A 23,438-nucleotide genomic window follows, 5' to 3' on the forward strand; every position below is an offset into this window, starting at 1 on the left:
TTAATAGTATAGTTGGTTACCATGATGACACACTTGCCTCACTGGTGTATCAAATATGCTGTGAGATGGGACAAGCAGAGGAAATGATGAATGGAAAAATATGGTAAGATGGTGTCTCTGTTGATTTATAGTATAGTTGGTTACCATGATGACACACTTGCCTCACTGGTGTATCAAATATGCTGTGAGATGGGACAAGCAGAGGGACATGATGACTGGAAATATATGGTAAGATGGCGTCTCTGTTGATTAATAGTATAGTTGGTTACCATGATGACACACTTGCCTCACTGGTGTATCAAATATGCTGTGAGATGGGACAAGCAGAGGGAAATGATGAATGGAAAAATATGGTAAGATGGTGTCTCTGTTGATTTATAGTATAGTTGGTTACCATGATGACACACTTGCTTCACTGGTATATCAAATATGCTGTGAGATGGGACAAGCAGAGGGAAATGATGAGTGGAAAAATATGGTAAGATGGTGTCTCTGTTGATTTATAGTATAGTTGGTTACCATGATGACACACTTGCCTCACTGGTGTATCAAATATGCTGTGAGATGGGACAAGCAGAGGGAAATGATGACACACTTGCTTCACTGGTGTATCAAATATGCTGTGAGATGGGACAAGCAGAGGGAAATGATGAGTGGAAAAATATGGTAAGATGGTGTCTCTGTTGATTTATAGTATAGTTGGTTACCATGATGACACACTTGCTTCACTGGTATATCAAATATGCTGTGAGATGGGACAAGCAGAGGGAAATGATGAGTGGAAAAATATGGTAAGATGGTGTCTCTGTTGATTTATAGTATAGTTGGTTACCATGATGACACACTTGCCTCACTGGTGTATCAAATATGCTGTGAGATGGGACAAGCAGAGGGAAATGATGAATGGAAAAATATGGTAAGATGGTGTCTCTGTTGATTTATAGTATAGTTGGTTACCATGATGACACACTTGCCTCACTGGTGTATCAAATATGCTGTGAGATGGGACAAGCAGAGGGAAATGATGAATGGAAATATATGGTAAGATGGTGTCTCTGTTGATTAATAGTATTGTTGGTTATCATGATGACACACTTGCCTCACTGGTGTATCAAATATGCTGTGAGATGGGACAAGCAGAGGGAAATGATGAATGGAAAAATATGGTAAGATGGTGTCTCTGTTGATTTATAGTATAGTTGGTTACCATGATGACACACTTGCTTCACTGGTATATCAAATATGCTGTGAGATGGGACAAGCAGAAGGAGATGATGAATGTAAAAATATGGGGGTGTCTCTGTTGATTAATAGTATTGTTGGTTACCATGATGACACACTTGCCTCACTGGTGTATCAAATATGCTGTGAGATGGGACAAGCAGAGGGAAATGATGACACACTTGCCTCACTGGTGTATCAAATATGCTGTGAGATGAGACAAGCAGAGGGAAATGATGAATGGAAAAATATGGTAAGATGGTGTCTCTGTTGATTTATAGTATAGTTGGTTACCATGATGACACACTTGCCTCACTGGTATATCAAATATGCTGTGAGATGGGACAAGCAGAGGGAAATGATGAGTGGAAATATATGGTAAGATGGTGTCTCTGTCGATTTATAGTATAGTTGGTTATCATGATGACACACTTGCCTCACTGGTATATCAAATATGCTGTGAGATGGGACAAGCAGAGGGAAATGATGAGTGGAAAAATATGGTAAGATGGTCTCTCTGTTGATTTATAGTATAGTTGGTTATCATGATGACACACTTGCCTCACTGGTATATCAAATATGCTGTGAGATGGGACAAGCAGAGGGAAATGATGAGTGGAAAAATATGGTAAGATGGTGTCTCTGTTGATTAATAGTATTGTTGGTTATCATGATGACACACTTGCTTCACTGGTGTATCAAATATGCTGTGAGATGGGACAAGCAGAGGGAAATGATAAATGGAAAAATATGGTAAGATGGTGTCTCTGTTGATTAATAGTATTGTTGGGTACCATGATGACACACTTGCCTCACTGGTGTATCAAATATGCTGTGAGATGGGACAAGCAGAGGGAAATGATAAATGGAAATATATGGTAAGATGGTGTCTCTGTTGATTAATAGTATAGTTGGTTATCATGATGACACACTTGCCTCACTGGTGTATCAAATATGCTGTGAAATGGGACAAGCAGAGAGAAATGATTGGTGGAAATATATGGTAAGATGGTGTTTTGTTTGATTAAGTGTTGGTGAGCGATCATTTCTACTTTGTGAATTTAGAATTGCATCTTTAATTTAAAGTAAAAGATGCCCATCTAAAAACTGCCATTGCAAACATTGAAAAGTGAGAAGCCAAAAAATGATTGGTAGGGCAAAATATCGAACAATGTCATGCAACTCTCTATTCTATTAATACTAGTGTAGATTGTTAACATTGTTAAATAACATAGGATACTTGTAAAGGTTGACATTTTGGGTTGTTTTAAGTTTTTCCGACATCAACCTCATTAAAAATTCATTAAAAAGTAAACAATCTCTTATGTATTGGACTCTGTTCCCAGGTGTGTGACCTATTTTGGGCCTTTGAAAATTTGCCTGTGACATAGGCTTTTTGTCTCCTGAAGTCGGCCGTATTAATGAAATTTAAACATTTTTTTAATTAATTTGTTGGATTATGTCCTATTCCTAGGTGTGTGACCATGTAAAGAACCTACTTCTACAGTGCGCCACACCAGAAGCAGTGTGTCGTCTCAACAACTCCAAATTGAGACAGGAAGCTGATGAATTACACAAACAGTATATGGAGGTACAGCAACACAGCAGTCTAGCAAGCTATCTCACACAACAGCTAAGGAGTGGAACACCAGGGGGTGATGGACACCACAGGGAAATAATTCATCAAGTGAGACTTGATTTGGTTTCTTATTTTCTTTGTCTTTTTTTATTTTTTGCTTGGTTTCTTTTTCCCTGATTTCTTGTGTGCATGTATTTGTTTCATAAATTCCCTTCTTTCTGTTACTATTTTGTTACTCTGGTCAGCAGTTACGCCCAGTACCTGTTTTGTTCAGTTGTTTTATTCAAGTTATCACCATTTGAATTTCACAATTTATTAATAAATCAATGGAAGAAATAAAACATGCATCTCTGTCTGAAGAAACTTTGATTAAATTATGCAAACTCTATATCAGGTGTTAGTATTTTCCAGATGAAAATATTTTAAGATCCACAGATTGTAAATTTGGACATTAATTTGTTTGTGTGCAGGTGACAACACATTCCAGACTGCTAGTGAAAGAAGACCGGATGGCTCTTGCTGGTGAACTAGACCTATTACCACAGTGTGTACAAGGACTATTCCTACAGAAATTCCAGACTGAGCAACAATTCTCTGCAGAAATAAGGTCTGTTTTTCCGTTTTCCCTCGATAAAGTTGATATTTAAGTTGGTTGAGTTGCTTAAAATAATTATGTCATTTAACTTGAATTCTATTTTTGCCATTTTAATAACTTTCTTGTGTGACACAATTCTGTGAAAACTTTCAATTGATATCAGCACTTTCAATTTGCTTTCAACATTTACATATAAAATTATGCATCTAGATCTTTTGATAATGAATATTTTCATGACAAACCTTCAATTGTTACACTTTTATAGAGACTTCTTTGGTAGCAGACAGGAAAGAGAGGGCCTACTGCTTGTACAATGTGAAGATGGTCATCAGAACAACCAGCTGATAGCATGTGCCTCCTACTGCATACAGGATGAGAGAACTCAAGCCAAACAAGAAGCCTCACAGAAAGGCATTCAGCTCTATCCTGCCCATGTTGTGTTTGTGATTCAATTGTCTCGTATGGGCAAAGGATTCACTGGATTCCAAGGTAAGCATCTGGTCACAGCTTCAGAAAATGATCTGATGACACCCAGGACCAGCTTCTTTGATAATATGCAAATATGGTGATGGTCCACTCTTGTTTTTCTAATTACAACTTCTGCAGCATGCTCAAAACACAGTCAGAATTGTCACTCATACTAGTAAGTTTTACCGCATCACTCCAGTTTTAGAACAGCTCCATTGGTTATCGGTGTCACATATTGTATTGAATTTTATCAACTTAATTAAGCTATATTCTTCTTCCTGTTCCCTTTGTTCATCCACCAAGAATCTGTTTCACACAACAAAATGGATGTTTGCTTCATAATGGTCTTTGATTTTTTCTGCTGCAGCTACTGTACTTTGGCACTAATTTTCCATGGACATCAAAGCAGTTTCAAATGTCGGTACTTTTAAGAAGAATTTTAAATCTCATTTGTATTCAAGAGCATATTCTATGTAATCCTAAGTGCTACTAAACATTTATTTTGTTTTTGGATATTGGGTGTTATAAGTTGTTTTGAACATTTTGAATATAGGAATGTGTATATTAATGTGATGTGCCTTACAACACCATCTTGCAAGAAATGCAGGTGGCATTACTGTTAACCTGGGATATACAGGGTAAAGAAGAAGCATGCATCGCACACTATAATGAAAGGCAGAGATAAAAAGACTAGTTCACGTCTAAAACTCTGACAACTAAACAGAAAATGCCATACTGCACAGGTCAGCAACCAATCACAGCGCGCCTTTGCCCTGACGTCAGACGCGATTAGTCTTTTTATCTGTCTTTCATTATAGCACAATTAAACATGACATTACAAATGGAAACATAACTGGGATACCTTCAGCAAGGATAAAATATGACAGCATGCCATTCAGGTCACAAGTGATGATGCTCATGAAAACTTTGGACTTCTTTGGAAGTTTGGGAGTTGGGCATTTGTCTGCTGTAGCTTTCTGATCAGAAACCCAAAAGGGAGAGTTAGCTATTAGATTCTGTCCTTCTGGAATCACATGAAGAAAATTGTTCTTATTTTTATTACCATAAACTGGGTCATTTTTTTCTGTAAATTAATTTCTGTCATTAATATTTCACTAAATTGTCTCCTGTCCATTAGGTGGTACCTCACGTTCTGCTCACATTGATGACCTTCGACCTTCACAACCAAACCGTCCTGAAATCAGTACTCTAAGAGGTCAAGGAGTGCATAGTCTCTTACAACAAGATTTGGCTGCAATGAACATACAAACTGGATATGAGCCTGCAGAAGCACTGATGGAAATTGGAATGGAGGTAGATAACAGAATGGAGGATGCTGATGAAATGGCAGTAGCTGATATACAAGGTAATTGTCTATTATGTTATGAAGAGGTCTGATGTAAAACATATATCCAAAGGCTGACTTGTTTGTAATGGATTAATTTGTAATTTCTCGACCCAAAGGCTAAGAGCAAAATTATACAATTAATTCGTCGGATGCATCACATACTGGTCTATCTCGAAAAACACGCATTTCGAGAAAATCGCAATTGAAAATCTTCGTATTAAGTTTACTTTTCTATTAATATTTAATAAGACTATGGATTTTCATGAAAGTGGTTTTAAATTAAATCATGTACTTAAAAGATTTATTTAAGTGGGATCTTGAATTATATTTACGTATGCAATATTGCTTAAAACTACACTAAAGTTGTAGTTCTGTATGTGAAATAGTTAATTTCCCTATATCGTATTTAAAGTGCATCACATACTGGTCTATCTTGTGGGCTATCTCGAGTTCATGACGGTGGCGTGACTTTAGGCGCATCACATACTGGTCTATCTCGAAGCTTATCGAGATAGACCAGTATGTAATGCACTTTAAATACGATATCGAAATTAACTATTTCACATAATGCGTAGTTTTAAGCAATATTGCATACGTAAATATAATTAAAGATTCCACTTAAATAAATCTGTTAAGTATATGCTTTAATTTAAAACCACATTCATGAAAATCCATAATCTAATTAAGTTATAGAAAGGTAAACTTAATACGCAGATTTTCAATTGAGATTTTCTATAAATGCGTGTATTTTCGAGATAGATCAGTATGTGAAAACAGTATTTTGTAAAAATCATAGATAGTTCAAATTTAATATTTTATAACTAATTATTTAGGAAAAATTGAGGTCTGTAATTTGTTGAATTAGAAGAGCTTCGTAAAAAAGAACTATATACCAATTTTCTCAGAAAAGTCAAAAATTCAAGATAGACCAGTATGTGATGCACCCGACGAATTTGTTGGGAGTGGCCTTTCTTTTCCATGCTCTTTTTCTTCATTCTGAGTTTCATTCTGTTTTATTCTATTTTTCTCTTCATACTAGCCACCATGCTTAAAAAAGCTTTTAAGCATGGCTTGAGCATTTTGCTTGAGCCTGGTCCCATCAGGACCCAACATGTGTCCACACACGGGGCGACTGGTTAAACCAACTAAACTTATTTATAGAGAAACAAATAACACAGGACAGCAGATGATAAATAAATGTACATCTTGTTTTGCTGAGCAGTAAAAGTTGTGACTCATAAACATTGTTAAACATCTAAAGGTCATTTTTCAAATCCGGTCACACTAACAAGTTATGCACTTGGGCAAGATGCTTTACATCACAAGTTTCACCCTACCAAGGTTTAAGATGGAGCTGTTAGGGAATAATAACAATCTTTATGTGTTGAAAAAACATGTGACTTTGTTATGGGTCTTGTACATGTTGGAGCAGAACAATTCAAATGTATTTCAGTGGCAGTAGTCAAACATTCAAACAGGCATGCTGTCTGTGCTGGCAAAATTGTCAACATTTAAATTGTTTATTTCATGATATATAAAATCAGTTGTCAAAACTTTACAAAGATTTGCTGCCTATAACATAAGCCTGCAACTGCATGAATATTGTTCTGTGGATTAATTCATTTGTATTGTCTTCTTTCTACTAGAAGAAACTATGGATACATCTGCACCTCCAGTGCTGCGAGCTGTGGAAGTAGAACCCTGTGTCCAGACAAGAGAACAGAATAGAGGTCAAATGGCAGCAGCCTCAGATGCAGCACAAGGATCTAATAGAGGTCAGAGAAAAAACAATCAATGTGAAACATTTTCGATTGAACACAATATTCTTTAAATCCAAGAAACACTAAACCATTAATCCACTCTGCAGCTTAAATGCATTAACCGATCAACTTCATTATTATGTTTTCAGGGATATTAGGAGTTAAGAAAACCTAATAATGATAATATTGGATGGCTTATTTCGCATGATACCATAACATATCGGATTCGTCATACAAATATCGAACGTCCGATATTTTTATGACTTATCCGATATGTTATGGTATCATGCTCAGCCATCCAATATTATATCAAACTTGGCATTGTGATAGTATATGGTGGCCTGATGTGCTATATAGTTTTGTGTCATGTTATTTGCATATTTATGAATATTAATGACCTTATTTGCATAGTGCATATTATTTATATTTACAAACCTTTGTTATTTACACACCTTTGTGTGGGGCCACCTTAATTACAAGCTGCGTAATTCTAGTTCTCATTTTAGATACTTACAAATATCTTTGGTCTTCAAGCAAATCAATTTTTATGTGCAGGAAATAGTTCTGCATCAATTATTTTTTATGTGTTGGACAAAACTGAAGACACAGCTTCTGGTTATAAACATATAATATAGTTTCCTATGGAGTCCTGTTACCAGTCGTAGCTAGGCATCTCTCTATCCATCATTTTAGACGGATGGGTTTGCAAAATTAAGCAGTAGGATGCTGCATCCTGGTTGATGCTTGCAATATCCAATTTGACAATGTTATTCAAATGATGAGGGGCAAAGTTGAACCTCCATTTCTAACCAAGCCACTACATGTTGCAAGTAAATGTGGTAGGCCTATATAATTAGAATCCCTGGCATGATTTTCTTCAGCTTGCACGTAACTTGAATGATACACATTTGAGTGAATGAATGTTCTGTACTGGTGCCAGTTACTTGCCAAGAAACCAAATCAAACAACATTGAGTGATGGATCATTTACCATCGCTATTATATAGGGCCCACAACCCGGGGGGGTTCTCAGTACAAATGACCATACGGGGACGTGCCGCAAATATGGGTAGCATTTTCAGCCTCTTGGTATATCAATGACCCTTTTTCAAAGCCTATTTTGGTATATGAATGGGTCCTTTTTTCAAAATTTTCTCAATTTTTTCGGAAAATATCCCAATTTTTCGTTAATTTAGCAAAAATTTTCAAAATTTCCCCAAAATTTTGGAAAATTTGTAAAAACTAGGACAATTTGGGTTAAATTCGGCCGAAAATTTTGACTTTTGGTATATCAATGGGTCCAAATTTCTTGAAAAATTGGTATATTTATGGGTCCACTTTCAAATTCTCAGCGACACGTCCCTACCAAAACCAAACTTGAGTACCCCGGGGCCCACAACTTAAGTTCCCCTAAATACTTTTTGAAATAAATCAAAAAATATTTAAGAAAAGGCAAATATGTAAAAAGGTATAGATAGCCTTATTTATTTTACACATATGAACCAAATTATAGCGTCACACACCATTGCGTTCAGTCACAATGGTTCATTACGTAAAAAAAAGAGACCGATTTAAATAGTGTTAAAAGTTACATCTGAGTCCATAGGAGTCAACTCTCAAACAATACAGTATATATACATACCTTTTTACATTTTTGCATTTCGTAAAATATTTTTCGACTTATTTTTAAAAGTATTAGGGGGAACTTATAAGTTGTGGATCCTATAGCTATTATAATACTGCACGCATGTGGAATAAACCCAATTATTTTTCTAATAAATTTAACCAAGTCTTTGCATATGACACTGTAGCCGATGTTTCATTGCTCAGTTGATAGAATGCTATACTTTTGTAACTTGCAGTTGCTGCTTTTCCCCCTATTGACTGTACCAAACTACTGCAAGAAAGTCTACATGGAGCAGCTCTAAGAATTGGTGATAGTGAAGATAGATGGCATAGAACTACAGAGCGCATCACACTACTGCAGCAATATTTGCAGCCTGGTATAGGCCAGGGTAGGTCAAATGAATATTTACAAATATACAAAATCTAATAAACTTTATTTTTAGTATCCATTATCTGTACTGTGCTCTTTTTGTGTCCATAACTGCATCAATGTGGCCAAGATATCAAAACCATTGAAATAGAGCTCATCACTGATGGCAGGCAATACTTCATTTAGAGTGTGGTAAAAGGCATACCTACTCCCATTCCAGAAAAATACAGCACTAATATTTTGGGAATTAAAAAGATATTATATTGTTTTGCAAATGAAACATAGCTAAATCCTAATCCTTTAGTTAGTTCAAACTGAAAATAAAAGTCAAGTTTTTAATAATTTTGCAATTTGAGAGGAAATTGGTCAATAACATTACAATTACCCTCAGACCGAGAAAGCCAAAAAGGACAAGGACACAAAGATTTTGCTAATCATGGATGGCACTCCATCAAGTTGCCTTTTATTGAGCGCGTTGAATTTGTTTCAGAATTCACACCAATTACCTTTGATCTCAGCGAAATAAAATTAACAAAATATATAATATTCTCATAGAAAAACGTTATTGGACACATTTGGAACACGACAGCCGCCATCGAATTCCCCTTACCCCAGTGACCGCGACTGGAGTAAAGTGTTACACTTTGTACTATTGAAATCAGATCAAAACCTATCCTAGGGTAGACCTACCCCCTAGAATTAAATTCCAGTGTACAACTCTGAAACCGTTGATTAACATAACATATCATGGCTGAGACCCACACAAGGTATATATACTACTGGTGCATACAATACAAGATCTCCGAGGGTGGCTGTTCCCTGGGATTCCACCAACAGGTGTGTAATTGACCTGAAGGTTACAATGGATAAAAGGATTATTGTGACTTACTCGTCTACCTGTGCATGTGTATCATTATAATTTACAAAAAGAATATCTAAAAATCCCAATCTTCAACAATTACTAATGTACTATACTCGAGCAACAACCAAATTTTTGCACATATAACTCTTTTAACATGTACTGATTAATGACAGCTCTCCATTTTCTAGAACTGATATATATATATAATTTATAGAAGGGGAACAATATTATATTGTGACCCTTATCTTTGAATATCTTGTGCTTATTTGAAGATCTCTGAAAGCCTTTCTCTCTGTTACCTATGGCATCTGTGATAAACACATTTGGAACTTACAGGCTGGTTAATTTAAAATAACATTCTGAAAATTTGTACCATTTTGCTTGTACTCTTGATCTATTGAGACTTTCTGCTTATCCAGTATTTCTCTATATTGCAATAACATAATTTATATAACATTTAACGATAATGTCCTCACTACTTTACTTGCAGCTATTTCTGTAAAGGATTCCCTCTTCGCATGTGCTGATTTAAGCCCTTATATCACCTAAGGACAATTATAAATAATCATGCTAATGCAACATAATTGACATATCATAATACATTTCCTTTGTTTGTTATTGAGCTGTTAACTTCTCTCTATTCCCTTTACTTCATGAGAGTGAATTATCACTCTTAATTATGTGTTCACTAATATATACTTTTCATTGCCCCCATACCCTTATTGGGAGTGGTGGGTGGGGAAATTTCTTTCCGATGTTTACTTGATGGAGAGACATTCATAAATGACTCACAAACTCGATCGCAAGCACTACATGTAGATGTTTACAAAATCGATGTCACCTATTGATCCCCATGCCAACACCACAACACACAGCATGGAGCTAGCATGACCATACCGGATCGACAAACACAATAGGATCGTCCATTTCTCGCCATGGGTAAATTTGTTTTCCTTTCGCTTTGCTCGTAAAACATTATTACCCTCAGACCGAGAAAGCCAAAAAGGACAAGGACACAAAGATTTTGCTAATCATGGATGGCACTCCATCAAGTTGCCTTTTATTGAGCGTTTGAATTTGTTTCAGAATTCACACCAATTACCTTTGATCTCAGCAGAAATAAAATTAACAAAATATATAATATTCTCATAGAGAAAACGTTATTGGACACATTTGGAACACGACAGCCGCCATCGAATTCCCCTTACCCCAGTGACCGCGACTGGAGTAAAGTGTTACACTTTGTACTATTGAAATCAGATCAAAACCTATCCTAGGGTAGACCTACCCCCTAGAATTAAATTCCGAGTGTACAACTCTGAAACCGTTGATTAACATAACATATCATGGCTGAGACCCACACAAGGTATATATACTACTGGTGCATACAATACAAGATCTCCGAGGGTGGCTGTCCCTGGGATTCCACCAACAGGTGTGTAATTGACCTGAAGGTTACAATGGATAAAAGGATTATTGTGACTTACTCGTCTACCTGTGCATGTGTATCATTATAATTTACAAAAAGAATATCTAAAAATCCCACACAAGTTTCTATCTGGATTAGAAACTTGCGAACCACCCCCCTCCCTTTTTTTTGTTGTAATTTTGAGTAAAAGTTTTTTATACAAAAGGAAAAAGGGGTTAATTGACCATAAGTAATTGCACGTAAACATATCTTCATGTTTGATAACGCTACTGATATCTAAATGGGGGCTCATGAAGGATATTGTCTAAATGTTATTGTTGACCCATTGAAATATATATCACAGTTTGCCCATAATTGGCTCAGTGCCACTAATCGCTCATTAGCATAAAATAACACTAACATTCTTACTGGATTTTGACTGAAATACATGTAATTCTCTACAATAACAATACTAATTGTGCTGGCCCTATATGTTACGGGATACATTGATCTCTATATTGTATATTCACAATTGGACATTGGCGAAATCAACGCGATAACTAGCCGGCTCGCAACCTCACAAAAATCTTGAAAAATTGAGGGCATAGTACTTGGCCCCAAAGTCTAGCTATCCCATGCCAACCTGGAGTTGATTCCTACTTCCCGTTAAAACAGACTTAATCGCCCCAATACCAGCACAATTGACTATTTGTTATTAATGCCTCTGACATATTCATTCTTCTGAACACTCTTTAATAATAATAATAATAATAATATTTATTTCTCATATAGCGCAATTACATCAAAAGAACTCAAGGCGCTTTACAAAACATGACATTAAAAGCACATACATATGTAAAATATGAGAACAATCTTTGAATTTACAATTTTAAAACATACAAATAGTTTGAGGAAACCAAATATTAAAAACCAGTTTGAAAAAGACAAGTAAGATATTGCACAGCATGAGCCTAAAAAGGCAAGATCGAACAAAATGCAATTGACTGTGAAATATACATTATAAAACGACAAATAGCAAACAATGCACACAATACATACTGCACAACATAAATGCAACAGCAATTTTAACATGAGAATACACTACGCCACAGAATAACGTGTTGCTGAGATAGAACCCGCGTGATGTGATCTACTCAAATACCTCCACCCCGAATAGTCATACTATTACGTAACGCAAAGCACGTCAATATATCTAACTCAGGGTGCTCACCACCGTATAGATTATTACATCTTGTAACATTTTACTCAGAACGCATATATGCAATTCAATTTTTTAGAAACATAGGTATTAATGATATTCCGAGTCCCATATTCATTAGTCCAATGAAACTTTCCCATGTGGTCCCCTAAAGTTTTCGTCCAACTCTTATCAAATTTTTATACCTGATGTCTTTTCACTCCACTTCAAAAGTCCATTATCCATGCAAAGTTGGATGCTCTCTAAGTTAATTCTTCTTTCTTCAGTTATCCGAAGAAGTTGATTTGTGCTTAAGCTATTTCATAATCAACATCGCACTGGTTACTTGCTTTAGTACTTTTCGTCAACAATTGGAAAATCGCAATCATAAGAAAACTTTTCGCATATACAGGCAGATAATCAGGTTATTCTGAAGTTGATTTGTGCTTAAGCTATTTCATGATCAACATCGCACTGGTTACTTGCTTTAGTACTTTTAGTCAACAATTGGAGAATCGCAATCATCAGAAAACTTTTCAGGCAGATAATCAGGTTATTCGTATGCGAGTAGTGGATAGAGACCTTGTAATCTGAGTAGGTACACACATTGCACTGGACAGTACACTGAAGCACAACCGCACATTACACGAACCCAGTGATTGGGTTAATTCCATTTAAGTCGGAAACATTGGACAAATGTGGATAACAGCATTCTGCCTGATGTCTTGCTTTATTTTCAGCATTCTCGAAGTTTATTTTCAGCATTATTTTCAGCTTTCAGCATTCGCGAAGTTCATGCGACCTTTAGTTCATATGTTGTGCCTTACAACAGGGCCGGTCATTGCAAAATCATGCCCAACACATCTTGCACTGGACAGTACACTGTAGCACAACCGCACATACGGAACAGTGATTGGGTTATTTAATTCCATTTGCCTCGGAGACATTGGACAAATGTGGATAACGGCATTCTACCTGATATCTTGATTTATTTTCAGCATTCTCAAAGTTTATTTTTAGCATTAATTTTCAGCTTTATTTTCAGCACTCTCGAAGTTCATGCGACCTTTAGTTCATATGTAGTGCCTTACAAAAGCACCGGTCTTGGTAAAATCATTCCCAACACATCTTTCCAATTTCCAATACTTGAAGGAATGCACAAATTAATATTTTCCGTGCCATGTTCAACTGTGGTTGATCAATTGATGCGATTTTATACAACAAGAGAAGCCCTAAAGTATAATTTCCATTGGCTGGACTCCGACTTCAGTAACTTATCTGACTTCTGACAGTCTCTTTGTGAAATGCATGCTCTCCCATGTATAAGTGCTCGTGCGTAAGTTCAGTTTCGCAGATAACACCAATTTTCAATATGCTTCGCTTTGCATCTGACAGTCTACTTTCGGCTCACACAAAGTCTAGTAGTCACTAGCAATTATGGGTGTCCAGGTGTACATGTACATAAAGGTCAGGCTTCCTTATTGCCACCAGCATCAAAGTGTCATTGGTATTGTCTGCAATAAATAAAGACAGAAAAATGGGAAACAACCTGCCAGCACATCTCATTACCATGTGTAACTTGAGATTATATTTGTGATCCCAACCAAGTACTTGGTCTCATATCAATCAAGACATGTGATTTTTGATTTTTTATCAATTTCTTTCCCTGATTCGCCAACACTTTCCTGTTCCCTCTTGTTATGCAGATAATTATTTGTGCGAACTTCTTCCTGATGCAATTTTAACCATTTCAAATTATGAACTTAAAGGACTTACATGTTTATGCTTGCATCATTCTTTCTGCTTCCACCCGACAACTAAGTTGCAACTATCAATTATTGCTCCTCACTAAATGACCAAGACCTGACTGTCACAATCTTTGCCTTAATAACCCTTATCCCACAGTAAAATGCTTAGACACAATAATACTTGATATTTGTATCGCATAAGCGGCAGCGCTGAAGGGACACATTTTCTCCCATTTTCACAAAATCTTATTGACTTGACCTCGAGCAATTTTTATCCCCATATTCCATGAAATTCAGACCTCTTTTTATTGAATTTCCTGATTCGATTCACTTATGACTAGTGGTTACACTTCTACGGGGAGAATTTCTACAAGGTACCGGGTCAAAGGGGAGTATAAATGTATTTGGGCACTCATAAATTACTCCTTTAAAAAATACAGACCAATTCGATGTCATTTGATGCCCTAAGAATGATCACAAAATTATCAAACTATCTGTAGACCCTTCTTCACCCAGTTATCGTGAAATAATCTTCCGTTGAAATTCTGAACCTCACATTACGTATACCATCGAGTTCTATAAATACTTGAAGTTTATACATATTATTCCTGTCGAGCACCTGATCAAAGCCTAACAAGGGCATGTACGCTCACATCACTTCCTCCCTACTTAAAAAGGTATGCCGTATGATCAAGCTCCACTCACCTAACCGAAAGCACACACCTCATAAACCCTAGCCTTTTATAATTTTTTCAATCCAACCAAATCCAAAGATCGATTTTTTCCGTGTATTTTGACATGAAAAGTGACAAAAAATAGATCTCCCTTTTGATGAACAATCCAAAGAGCATTGCATGAGTCAGTCTTTTTTCTTTTTTTCTTTTTTTTTTTTTTTTTAATCCAAATCAAATCCAAATTCCCTTTTTTCTTTTTTTTTTTTTTTCCGATGTATTTTGTCACGAAAAGTGACTAAAATTAGATCGCCATTTAGACGACCAATCAAAAGAGCATTGCATGCGTCCAATGTTTTTTTTTTTTTTTAATTTTTTTTTTAATTTTATTTTATTTTTCCCAATCCAAATATCCAATTTTTATTTTATTTTTTTTCGATGTATTTTGTCACGAAAATTGACTAAAATTAGATCGCCATTTAGACAACCAATCCAAAGAGCATAGCAGGGGTCCAATGTTTTTTTTTTTTTTTTTTTTTCAAATAACAATTCTAGTCCAGGGACTATATTGGCCCGTGCCAGTTTATCGATGCATTCTGACTGACATTAGCCCTACACTACCGACCACTTTTAGATGAAATCGACTAGGTTACCTTATAAATATGGCATTATGCCCCAAGTAACCATTAATCCACACAAGCAGTAATGCATAGTAATAACCCATGTGACCTGCATGCATTGAATAGGCCCTATACATTTTATGCAAAACAAGCATAGACATAATCGTCAATTATGACGGTAAATCATGTTAAGGTAAATCACACAACCAGACATGTATTAATTAAATACACCTTTTATGCAGAGTAAGTAAGCCTTAGACATTTTGAAGAAATTATGAAGGTAAAATAAACCCATGAGTCACGGTAAGTCCATGTTATGCTAACTCCCACAATTTGCTTGCATTAACTTTAAAAAGCAAGCCTGGAAAATGTCCAAAATTTGACCAAACAAGTTGAAATTCGCCAAGTTTCTAAGGGAGACGGGCTGTCCCTAGTACCGCCACCTTAATGCACGAAATGGGAAAATGGACCCGGAAATTTTAGAAAATCATGGCATTTTCAGATTTTCTATAGATAATTTTAAATTTGTCACAATGACTTGCCTTTGCGAAATATTTTGCCAATCAGTGGCGATATATATTATGATCTGCACTTCAGTATCTTCGTATTAAAGCTAATTATCTTCTTATCATGCATATTATTTGTTAGGGATTCCCCGATCACGTGACCGTTAATCGACCGCATTTTCACCCATGTGTAATTAATCTCGCCACGCACACAGCGAAATTGGTCAATGACTTTTTAATACTCATTTTCCCAAACTCGAACATAATTTTTATTAATGAACAAAATAATTCAATCGTTCTACAATCTAAATAAGTACATATTCAGTGTTATTTTTGTGACTTTCGAATATTATTTTGATGTATATTAAGCGGAAATCGCGAACTAAATGCCCCGGAGAGATCGAATTGTGCGTAAACTTGTGTAAATAATTGTTATTCAAAATAATGATGCTTTCATACTACCAGACAACGGACGCAACCAACTTGTTTGATACGTCATGCAGGGGCATAACTTGTTCGTGGCGCTTGAATGCCCCTATTGTTATTATTATTAATTTTGTTATTTATTACAACTCTGAACATAATTTGACATCAATCCTCTATTTGACTTTCCAACTTTTAATACGTAAACCTAGGCTACATGATCCCCACATGTTTGTGATTTAAACTAAACGGGTCCTTCGAACCTCCAATTTCATGAAAACCGACAATGTTTCCTTTGCACACAATTATCCTTTTACCAATATCTTTTTCCGCCCCTCGCTAAAAGCTTCTAAAAGTAAAATACGACCGAGAATACGACTCTCAACCTTGCCCTAAAAACATACCAGATTGCTGAAAACCTAACTAAATGAATACGAAGCAATCAAATGCGACAGTTTAATTTGCTTAAATTTTGCAAACCCCAATTCCGCACTGCAAAACTTGACTCTTGTCCAAATTACGCGGGAATAAACATTATCTCAATCAAACCATCGTTGATCGTCATTGGTTTTCAATGGGAAGTCAATGTTTGCTTTATCGTGATATCGATTGAGCTCAGATTTCCTGAACTGAACCGTCTCATGAACCCTGACCTATGCCCTGACGTCATGAGCGCGCCGTTTAATTACGTCTTGCCTTATTTGGATCTTGAGCTACCATATTTGGGTGCGACTGATAATTTACGTTGTTGACAATCCATCCCCAGTTTTGTATGTGGGGCCATAATTGGGTCATAACCGCACCTCATATGAATTATTCATAGGATCACGCTCGATAAACAAACAATATTAATGCGCAAAAGCCACAGGAAATAATGCCACGTTTTGGAGCGTTTTTTCGTGTGCCAGAACCTAATAAATATAATTGTTATTTTGACGCCTTCAAATGCAGAATCAAGTCCACAATTATACATAAAATCATTCTCACCCGATTATGTTATCCATCTACATATCCACGGAACAAAAATACTCGATCCAGAATCTGATGGCTGCTTGCTTGAATAGTGTTGACAATTAGATTCGACCCGGTCCATGAGACCGTGAAACTACCAGCAGATACAAATCATACAATCAATTTCCACGATTGTATACAGATATTATAGCTACCGAGGCGTCCTCAGAAATATTGATATTACTATCCATATTTTTTACATCAAAGTTTTAGCATTGCGTTGATGCCTGGCCTCTGCGTAGGCCTATTTGTGCTTGAAATCTACATTTTGTATAACAGCAGCCGATCCAATGCAATTGTACATATCTTTGCGTGTGATTTCGGAAAATTTGATTTTCCGGTACTTCAATTCGAGTTTTGAGATGAACATGAACCAGCCAGGCATCCTTTTTAGACGTAATACAAACACAATATTGTTGTGCAGTAAGCAGAGAAATTTCTTTCCGATGTTTACTTGATGGAGAGACATTCATAAATGACTCACAAACTCGATCGCGCACTACATGTAGATGTTTACAAAATCGATGTCACCTATTGATCCCCATGCCAACACCACAACACACAGCATGGAGCTAGCATGACCATACCGGATCGACAAACACAATAGGGATCGTCCATTTCTCGCCATGGGTAAATTTGTTTTCCTTTCGCTTTGCTCGTAAAACATTATTTTGCATGTTTTCTTACCATTGTAGTAACAAAATTCTAAGACTTAGCACAAGTCTAGGCATTCAAAATCTCGAGTATAGGCTGAGAGTTAGCTCAAAGTTTTAATATGTAATATTTGATAAGTGGTTATGAAAGAGATCAGAAAATGTGTTTTCCAAAAATTACAATGCATAACTTGTAATTAGTCTTTGCACAAGTCTTTGGGCTTGATTGTCACAGCGCACAAATAAACGCCCTAAAACGCATGTTGTTGGCCCTTATTTCTAAAAGTTGACCAAAAATTGAAATTTGACTTTCATTGCCTGTTAGAACCCGGGTTAGAACCTACTAAAGGATTCAGATTTAGCTCCGTTTCATTTGGCAAAACAATTAAAAACATGCTGTATTTTTGTGGAATGGGGGATAGGACTGGACATCATTTATTGGACCCGCCGAAACTATCTACGCACAATTATCAATTTAGCAATATAATTTTGAAATTTCTGTCAATTACAGGCCCACTCAACTTCCTGTCAGCAATAAAGCAGCGTGTGACAGCATTGACTGGGGAGTGGGAAGAGAGAAGTGGTAGCAGAGATGGATGGCTTCATAATGAAGCAATAGCAGTAGCTAAGGTGCAGGAGAGTGGCACATTCAGGTCAGTAAAAGAGATTATTTTTTTGTTGAATTGGATTGTACTCTATTTTGATGTTAATTGATCTGTTAAAGCCCAGATGTTATCAGTAATGAGGCCCAGTCTAGATGTCAACAGTGTTATAGTGAAGGTCACCACTTCATATCAGTCAGTTAGCTCAATCAGTAAGGTATGGGTTCTGGTGCATCATGATGCATACAAGTTTGAGCCCATCCAGTGTCATTTAAATTGCTCTTGTAAATAAAAACTTGAGCTAGCTTGAAAATCCCCTGGGCAAAGAACTTACTGCTATTTGTTCCAGTGTAACCTATACGAAAGTCAGTTCCCGATGGTTTATTGTGGTATTTTAGTCTAGGGCATTCGCTTCTTAACAGTAAGTCTCTGATGAATATTTTAACGGGTGTTTCCATAACCTGACTACCTTTTCTGACTACCTTTTCTGACCACCTTTTCTGACCATCTTTTTTGACCATCTTTTTTGACATTATTTTGATATTTGCTTCATTTTTATTATCTTTACACTTTGCACAATAATGTTGTATCATTCTGGATGTTAAGTGACATAAAATTGAAATTATCAAGTTCAATTTGTTTTGTTTTTCACAGGGCAGTTAACTTCTCAGTTAGGAAGCAATTGTCATTTCAGGCGCTGGGTCAATAAAGTAAACACAATTACCACTTCACAAGGTCATATTCATGATATTTGTCATACATGCCCTGGTATATTAAGGGTGCAGCATGAATGTGAATATTAATTATTGTCTATCAGACAGACAAACAGAAAGTCTGAACAGGGAAGTGCTGGGGGTATACCCAGATAACACACGGACGTCGGATATAAGGAGCTAGCAAAGTCGACTGGACGTCGGGATTCGTGTCGGGTGCTCATCGGGGTGCATCCTGCCGTCGACACGTAAAAGACGTTGTTCCAACGCTGGGCCGTCGTTTTGCCTACTGTCATGCCGATTTTATTCCGATGTTTAAAAAGGGTTGTCCCGACGTGGGACCAACTTTTTCATGTCGACTTGAAAAGGACGTCGTTCCGACTTAGGGACAATGTTTTGCCGGCTACGGACCTTCCTTATGCCGACGTGAAAAGTACGTTGGATTGTTTTACTGCCAACTCTTTGCCTACGCTTAGTGCCGATGGTATACCAACATAAAAAGTACGTTGGTTTTACTTACACTTTTTGCCAGCGGTCCTGCTGATTGTATACGACACGATGGTCCGACTTTGTAAAAGTACGGCAACGGAAGTTGTGAAGGCATCATAGTGAGGAGAATCCTAGTTGTAAACACATAAAACCATGACGTAGTCATACACCGACCATGATAAGTAAAGTACATCATGAAGTAAATGTATGACCCCGTGGTTAAACATGTTTCTGTTGACCGTTTTCTTTCACAAACATCAGTAGCCTAAACATCTGTGCCTACCTGTTTTAGATTTAAAAAGATCTAATATAGCAATACATTAGGCCCTAACTGGTTAAACATGAGTGAATTTTATGTCGTTTAATAGGTTTACACGTTAAAATTTCAAATTGGAAGAAAAATATTTAGAAAATACTTACTTGAACCTGCATATAGGCCTAAGCTAGATCCTTCTACTTCTACGCAAGTGCTTGTCAAAGCCTGCTCGGCAACTAGACAACACTTATCTCCTCATCACTCTTCAATGAATACGAGCAGCAATCATATAAACAGTAATGTACAGCCAAAAAGATATAATATTATCCATAACTTCCAAAAAATATTAACGATATAGCGCTTGTCTCTTTGTGCCATGCCATTTGAATTTCAACTGCCACGCACTGATCATACGTAGCGTGCATTGGCTGTACATGTTTACGGCAACGGAGGCCAAAAGTTCACTTCCAACACGGGGTTAAGATCAGTTCAAATGTTATAACGGTTTTGTATAGTCTCATCACCCGTGAGCTGCCTTATAAACTCATTTCAAAACAAACATCGTCATGATAATAGCTAGCCTATGACTGGGTCATTATTTCAACTCTAAAATCGAGATTATAATATTGCTAGTAGGCCTAGGCATGTGCCTACTTATTTTTTGGGAAATCTTTTAGTTTTGCGTTCATTTACACGGGTTATTATTAAGAGTGACGTGAGTTTTAACATTGTTCAACACATTATTAGTATAGCACTTTCGACCAGGTAATGTACAGAACAGGTATAAGATGAGCCATTGTCGGGGGGCTATGAATTAATTAATAGGCCTACCCCATTCCAGGCAAAGAAAATTTTAACCGCCAATTTTGCAATTTAAATTATGAAAATAAAGATCGTCCTATATACGTATATAGGCCTAGGCCTATACGGTTGACTGTCGTTGGACCAGCGTTTTACCGACTACCCATAAAAGACGTCGTTACTCGACCGTAGGCCCGACTTTTTTCCGACTATGCATGAAAGACGCCGGCTGACTGTTGTTGGCCCGACGTCCTTCCAACTATCTGAAGAAGACGTCGTTACATTGCCGTGAGCCGACGCCGTTCGAAGAAGCAAGAGCGACGCCGACGTGTTCCCACCATGTCCAACCCATTGCCAACGTAGGCCCGACGTATCGGTGTTTACTGGGTATACACTAGGCTAGCGGCATTTCCCTGTTCTGAAGATTGAAGGGAGCACTCGTTCGAAATATGAAGTCAGGAAAATTGGATGTGTTTATTTATTTGTTTTAAATAATTTCATGTACCATGAAAGTGTTGTAGTTTTTAAGTTTCTAATTTTTATTTGGAAATTGCTTTTACATCAGTGGCACTCATCTATCCGATGGTGCATCCAAGACATTAAATATACAAACACAATTGTATTAACCCTAACACCCAACCCTGCTTTTTGATATTGGAAGTTAAGGTAGATACGATAAAGGAGAGAAGATGAACAAAGAAGTCAGTTGGCACCCCAGGATTCAACCTTAGACCCCCCCGCATATGCCAAGTACACGATCACGGACCGGTAGCTACACGGGTAACGCTTCCCCGGGCAGCAATTCTGTGAGCATTTCCACTTAGTGTGACAAGCAAAAGGTACAAATAAATAATCGAAAGTGAGAAAGATATAACAACCACATACCCTTAAAAATGTTGTTTATCTATTAACAAGTCCCAGAGAAAAGCTTGCAAATTATCACCCAGCACTTATTATGGTGTAAGCATCAAATATCACAGGGCTCTCTGTTAAAGCTGGTCAGAAAAGGTAGTCAGAAAAGGTGGTCAGAAAAGGTGGTCAGGTTATGGAAATTCTCTATTTTAACATTTAAAAATATTTAGACCCTAGTGGTCAGCAACAATATGTAGTGTGCAAAGGCTTTGTTCATTTTTGCATAGCATACCATAATTTAGTTTACATTTTATCATTTCTCCCACATGCTTTGATGGATTTCAATAGGACTTAGACACAATGACAATAGCTTGTGTGATGTCAATGAATGTGAGATCAAAGGTCATTTAGGGGTCATTTCAGGTTATTTTAGAAATATTTTAATTCTTCACAAACTTGCCTTTTCCGATCTTGTAATTTGTCAGGGACCCATTTTATGTACTGCATAATTTACGAATCTACATGTTGTTATAGTTATGATGTTGATGTTTTTTTAATCTATCTCTCATTCTTGAACTATATCTTAACTTAGGCGATCTATCTGGCAGCATCTGGTTTCCATAGTAACTCCTCTACTAGCAGAAATATTGGCATTCTGTGACTACAATGACAATCTGAGTCTACTGAACATGTTTCCACAAGGACACTGGCAACACCAGCTATGGCTTGCCATATTGAGTGATCCCACCTTATCACCACTACATTATGCAGATTTCCTTTCACCTAAGAATCAGGTATTGAGAGAGAAGGCTTTGGTGAAGATGTTAGGGAGTGGTGAGAGGCATTTCACTGCTAGGTTGTCTTTCTCTTGGCTACTGAAGAATCATCTGGACTTGGCGCATACAACTGCTAGGGAACTCAAAGGTAAATTATTATTTTGATTAGTTTACTGTCCCATGCATTTTGTTTTCTGAAATTGAAGCTTGAGTGAACTGAAATGTAATAAAAATCAGAACTGGTGGGCATCAAACCAGGGGTTGATTTCACTAACGGTCATGATGCATTTAGTCCTTTAAACCCTAACCCCACAAAATACCACAGGCTTGGTGTCTCCCCTTCCGCAGGGTGGGGATTGGTGATTGACGGCAGTGTATGCTCAAGTGCATGTAGTATTAAATCACACACATTGACTCCAAAGAACTGTCATGTTTATACATACGATCAAAGGCAGTACATCTGTACACGCACAAAGTAACTCAGACAGTGTACTGATGTCATGCTCTTGAGGAAGCCAAATGGACTATAATATATATATCATAAGGAAGAGTTACAGTAGGTTTAGTTAGAGGATCGAGTTGTGAAATTGACCCATGGGCACTCAAGATTTATAGTGTAGATCTACAGGTCATCTAAAATGCCACATGGAACTATAGTGAATTGCTGCTGAATCAATAGTACTCACAGAATCATTTTCTTTCTCAATTTACAATTATATTAAATTAAGAAAAAAGTCTAATGCAGGCTTAAGGACAGAGTAAGGGGAGAGGATAAAGTCTGTCAAAGTAGTTTGTGCTATTGTGTTTGTCATTGGAACCCTCTCAAACTGGCGAGAATAAGAATGATGGGTGCATACTATATTTGCCATGACATATGACCCAT

General features: G+C 36.8%; 1 protein-coding gene across 1 annotated transcript in view; it reads left to right on the plus strand.

Moving 5' to 3' along the window:
- The first annotated feature begins 1,479 nt into the window (after positions 1 to 1,479).
- The window catches only part of LOC140150121 (E3 ubiquitin-protein ligase rnf213-alpha-like), an 89,535-nt gene continuing 67,576 nt past the window's right edge, over positions 1,480 to 23,438 (plus strand). The window contains exons 1-9 of the mRNA XM_072172125.1: positions 1,480 to 1,599; positions 2,696 to 2,908; positions 3,271 to 3,407; positions 3,661 to 3,884; positions 5,002 to 5,229; positions 6,858 to 6,986; positions 8,833 to 8,985; positions 18,578 to 18,719; positions 22,372 to 22,703. Coding sequence (XP_072028226.1) covers positions 1,480 to 1,599; positions 2,696 to 2,908; positions 3,271 to 3,407; positions 3,661 to 3,884; positions 5,002 to 5,229; positions 6,858 to 6,986; positions 8,833 to 8,985; positions 18,578 to 18,719; positions 22,372 to 22,703 — 1,678 coding nt within the window. The remainder of the gene's footprint in view (positions 1,600 to 2,695; positions 2,909 to 3,270; positions 3,408 to 3,660; positions 3,885 to 5,001; positions 5,230 to 6,857; positions 6,987 to 8,832; positions 8,986 to 18,577; positions 18,720 to 22,371; positions 22,704 to 23,438) is intronic.

This window comes from Amphiura filiformis, chromosome 4 (genome assembly GCF_039555335.1).
Source record: "Amphiura filiformis chromosome 4, Afil_fr2py, whole genome shotgun sequence".
Taxonomy (NCBI): Eukaryota; Metazoa; Echinodermata; class Ophiuroidea; order Amphilepidida; family Amphiuridae; genus Amphiura; species Amphiura filiformis.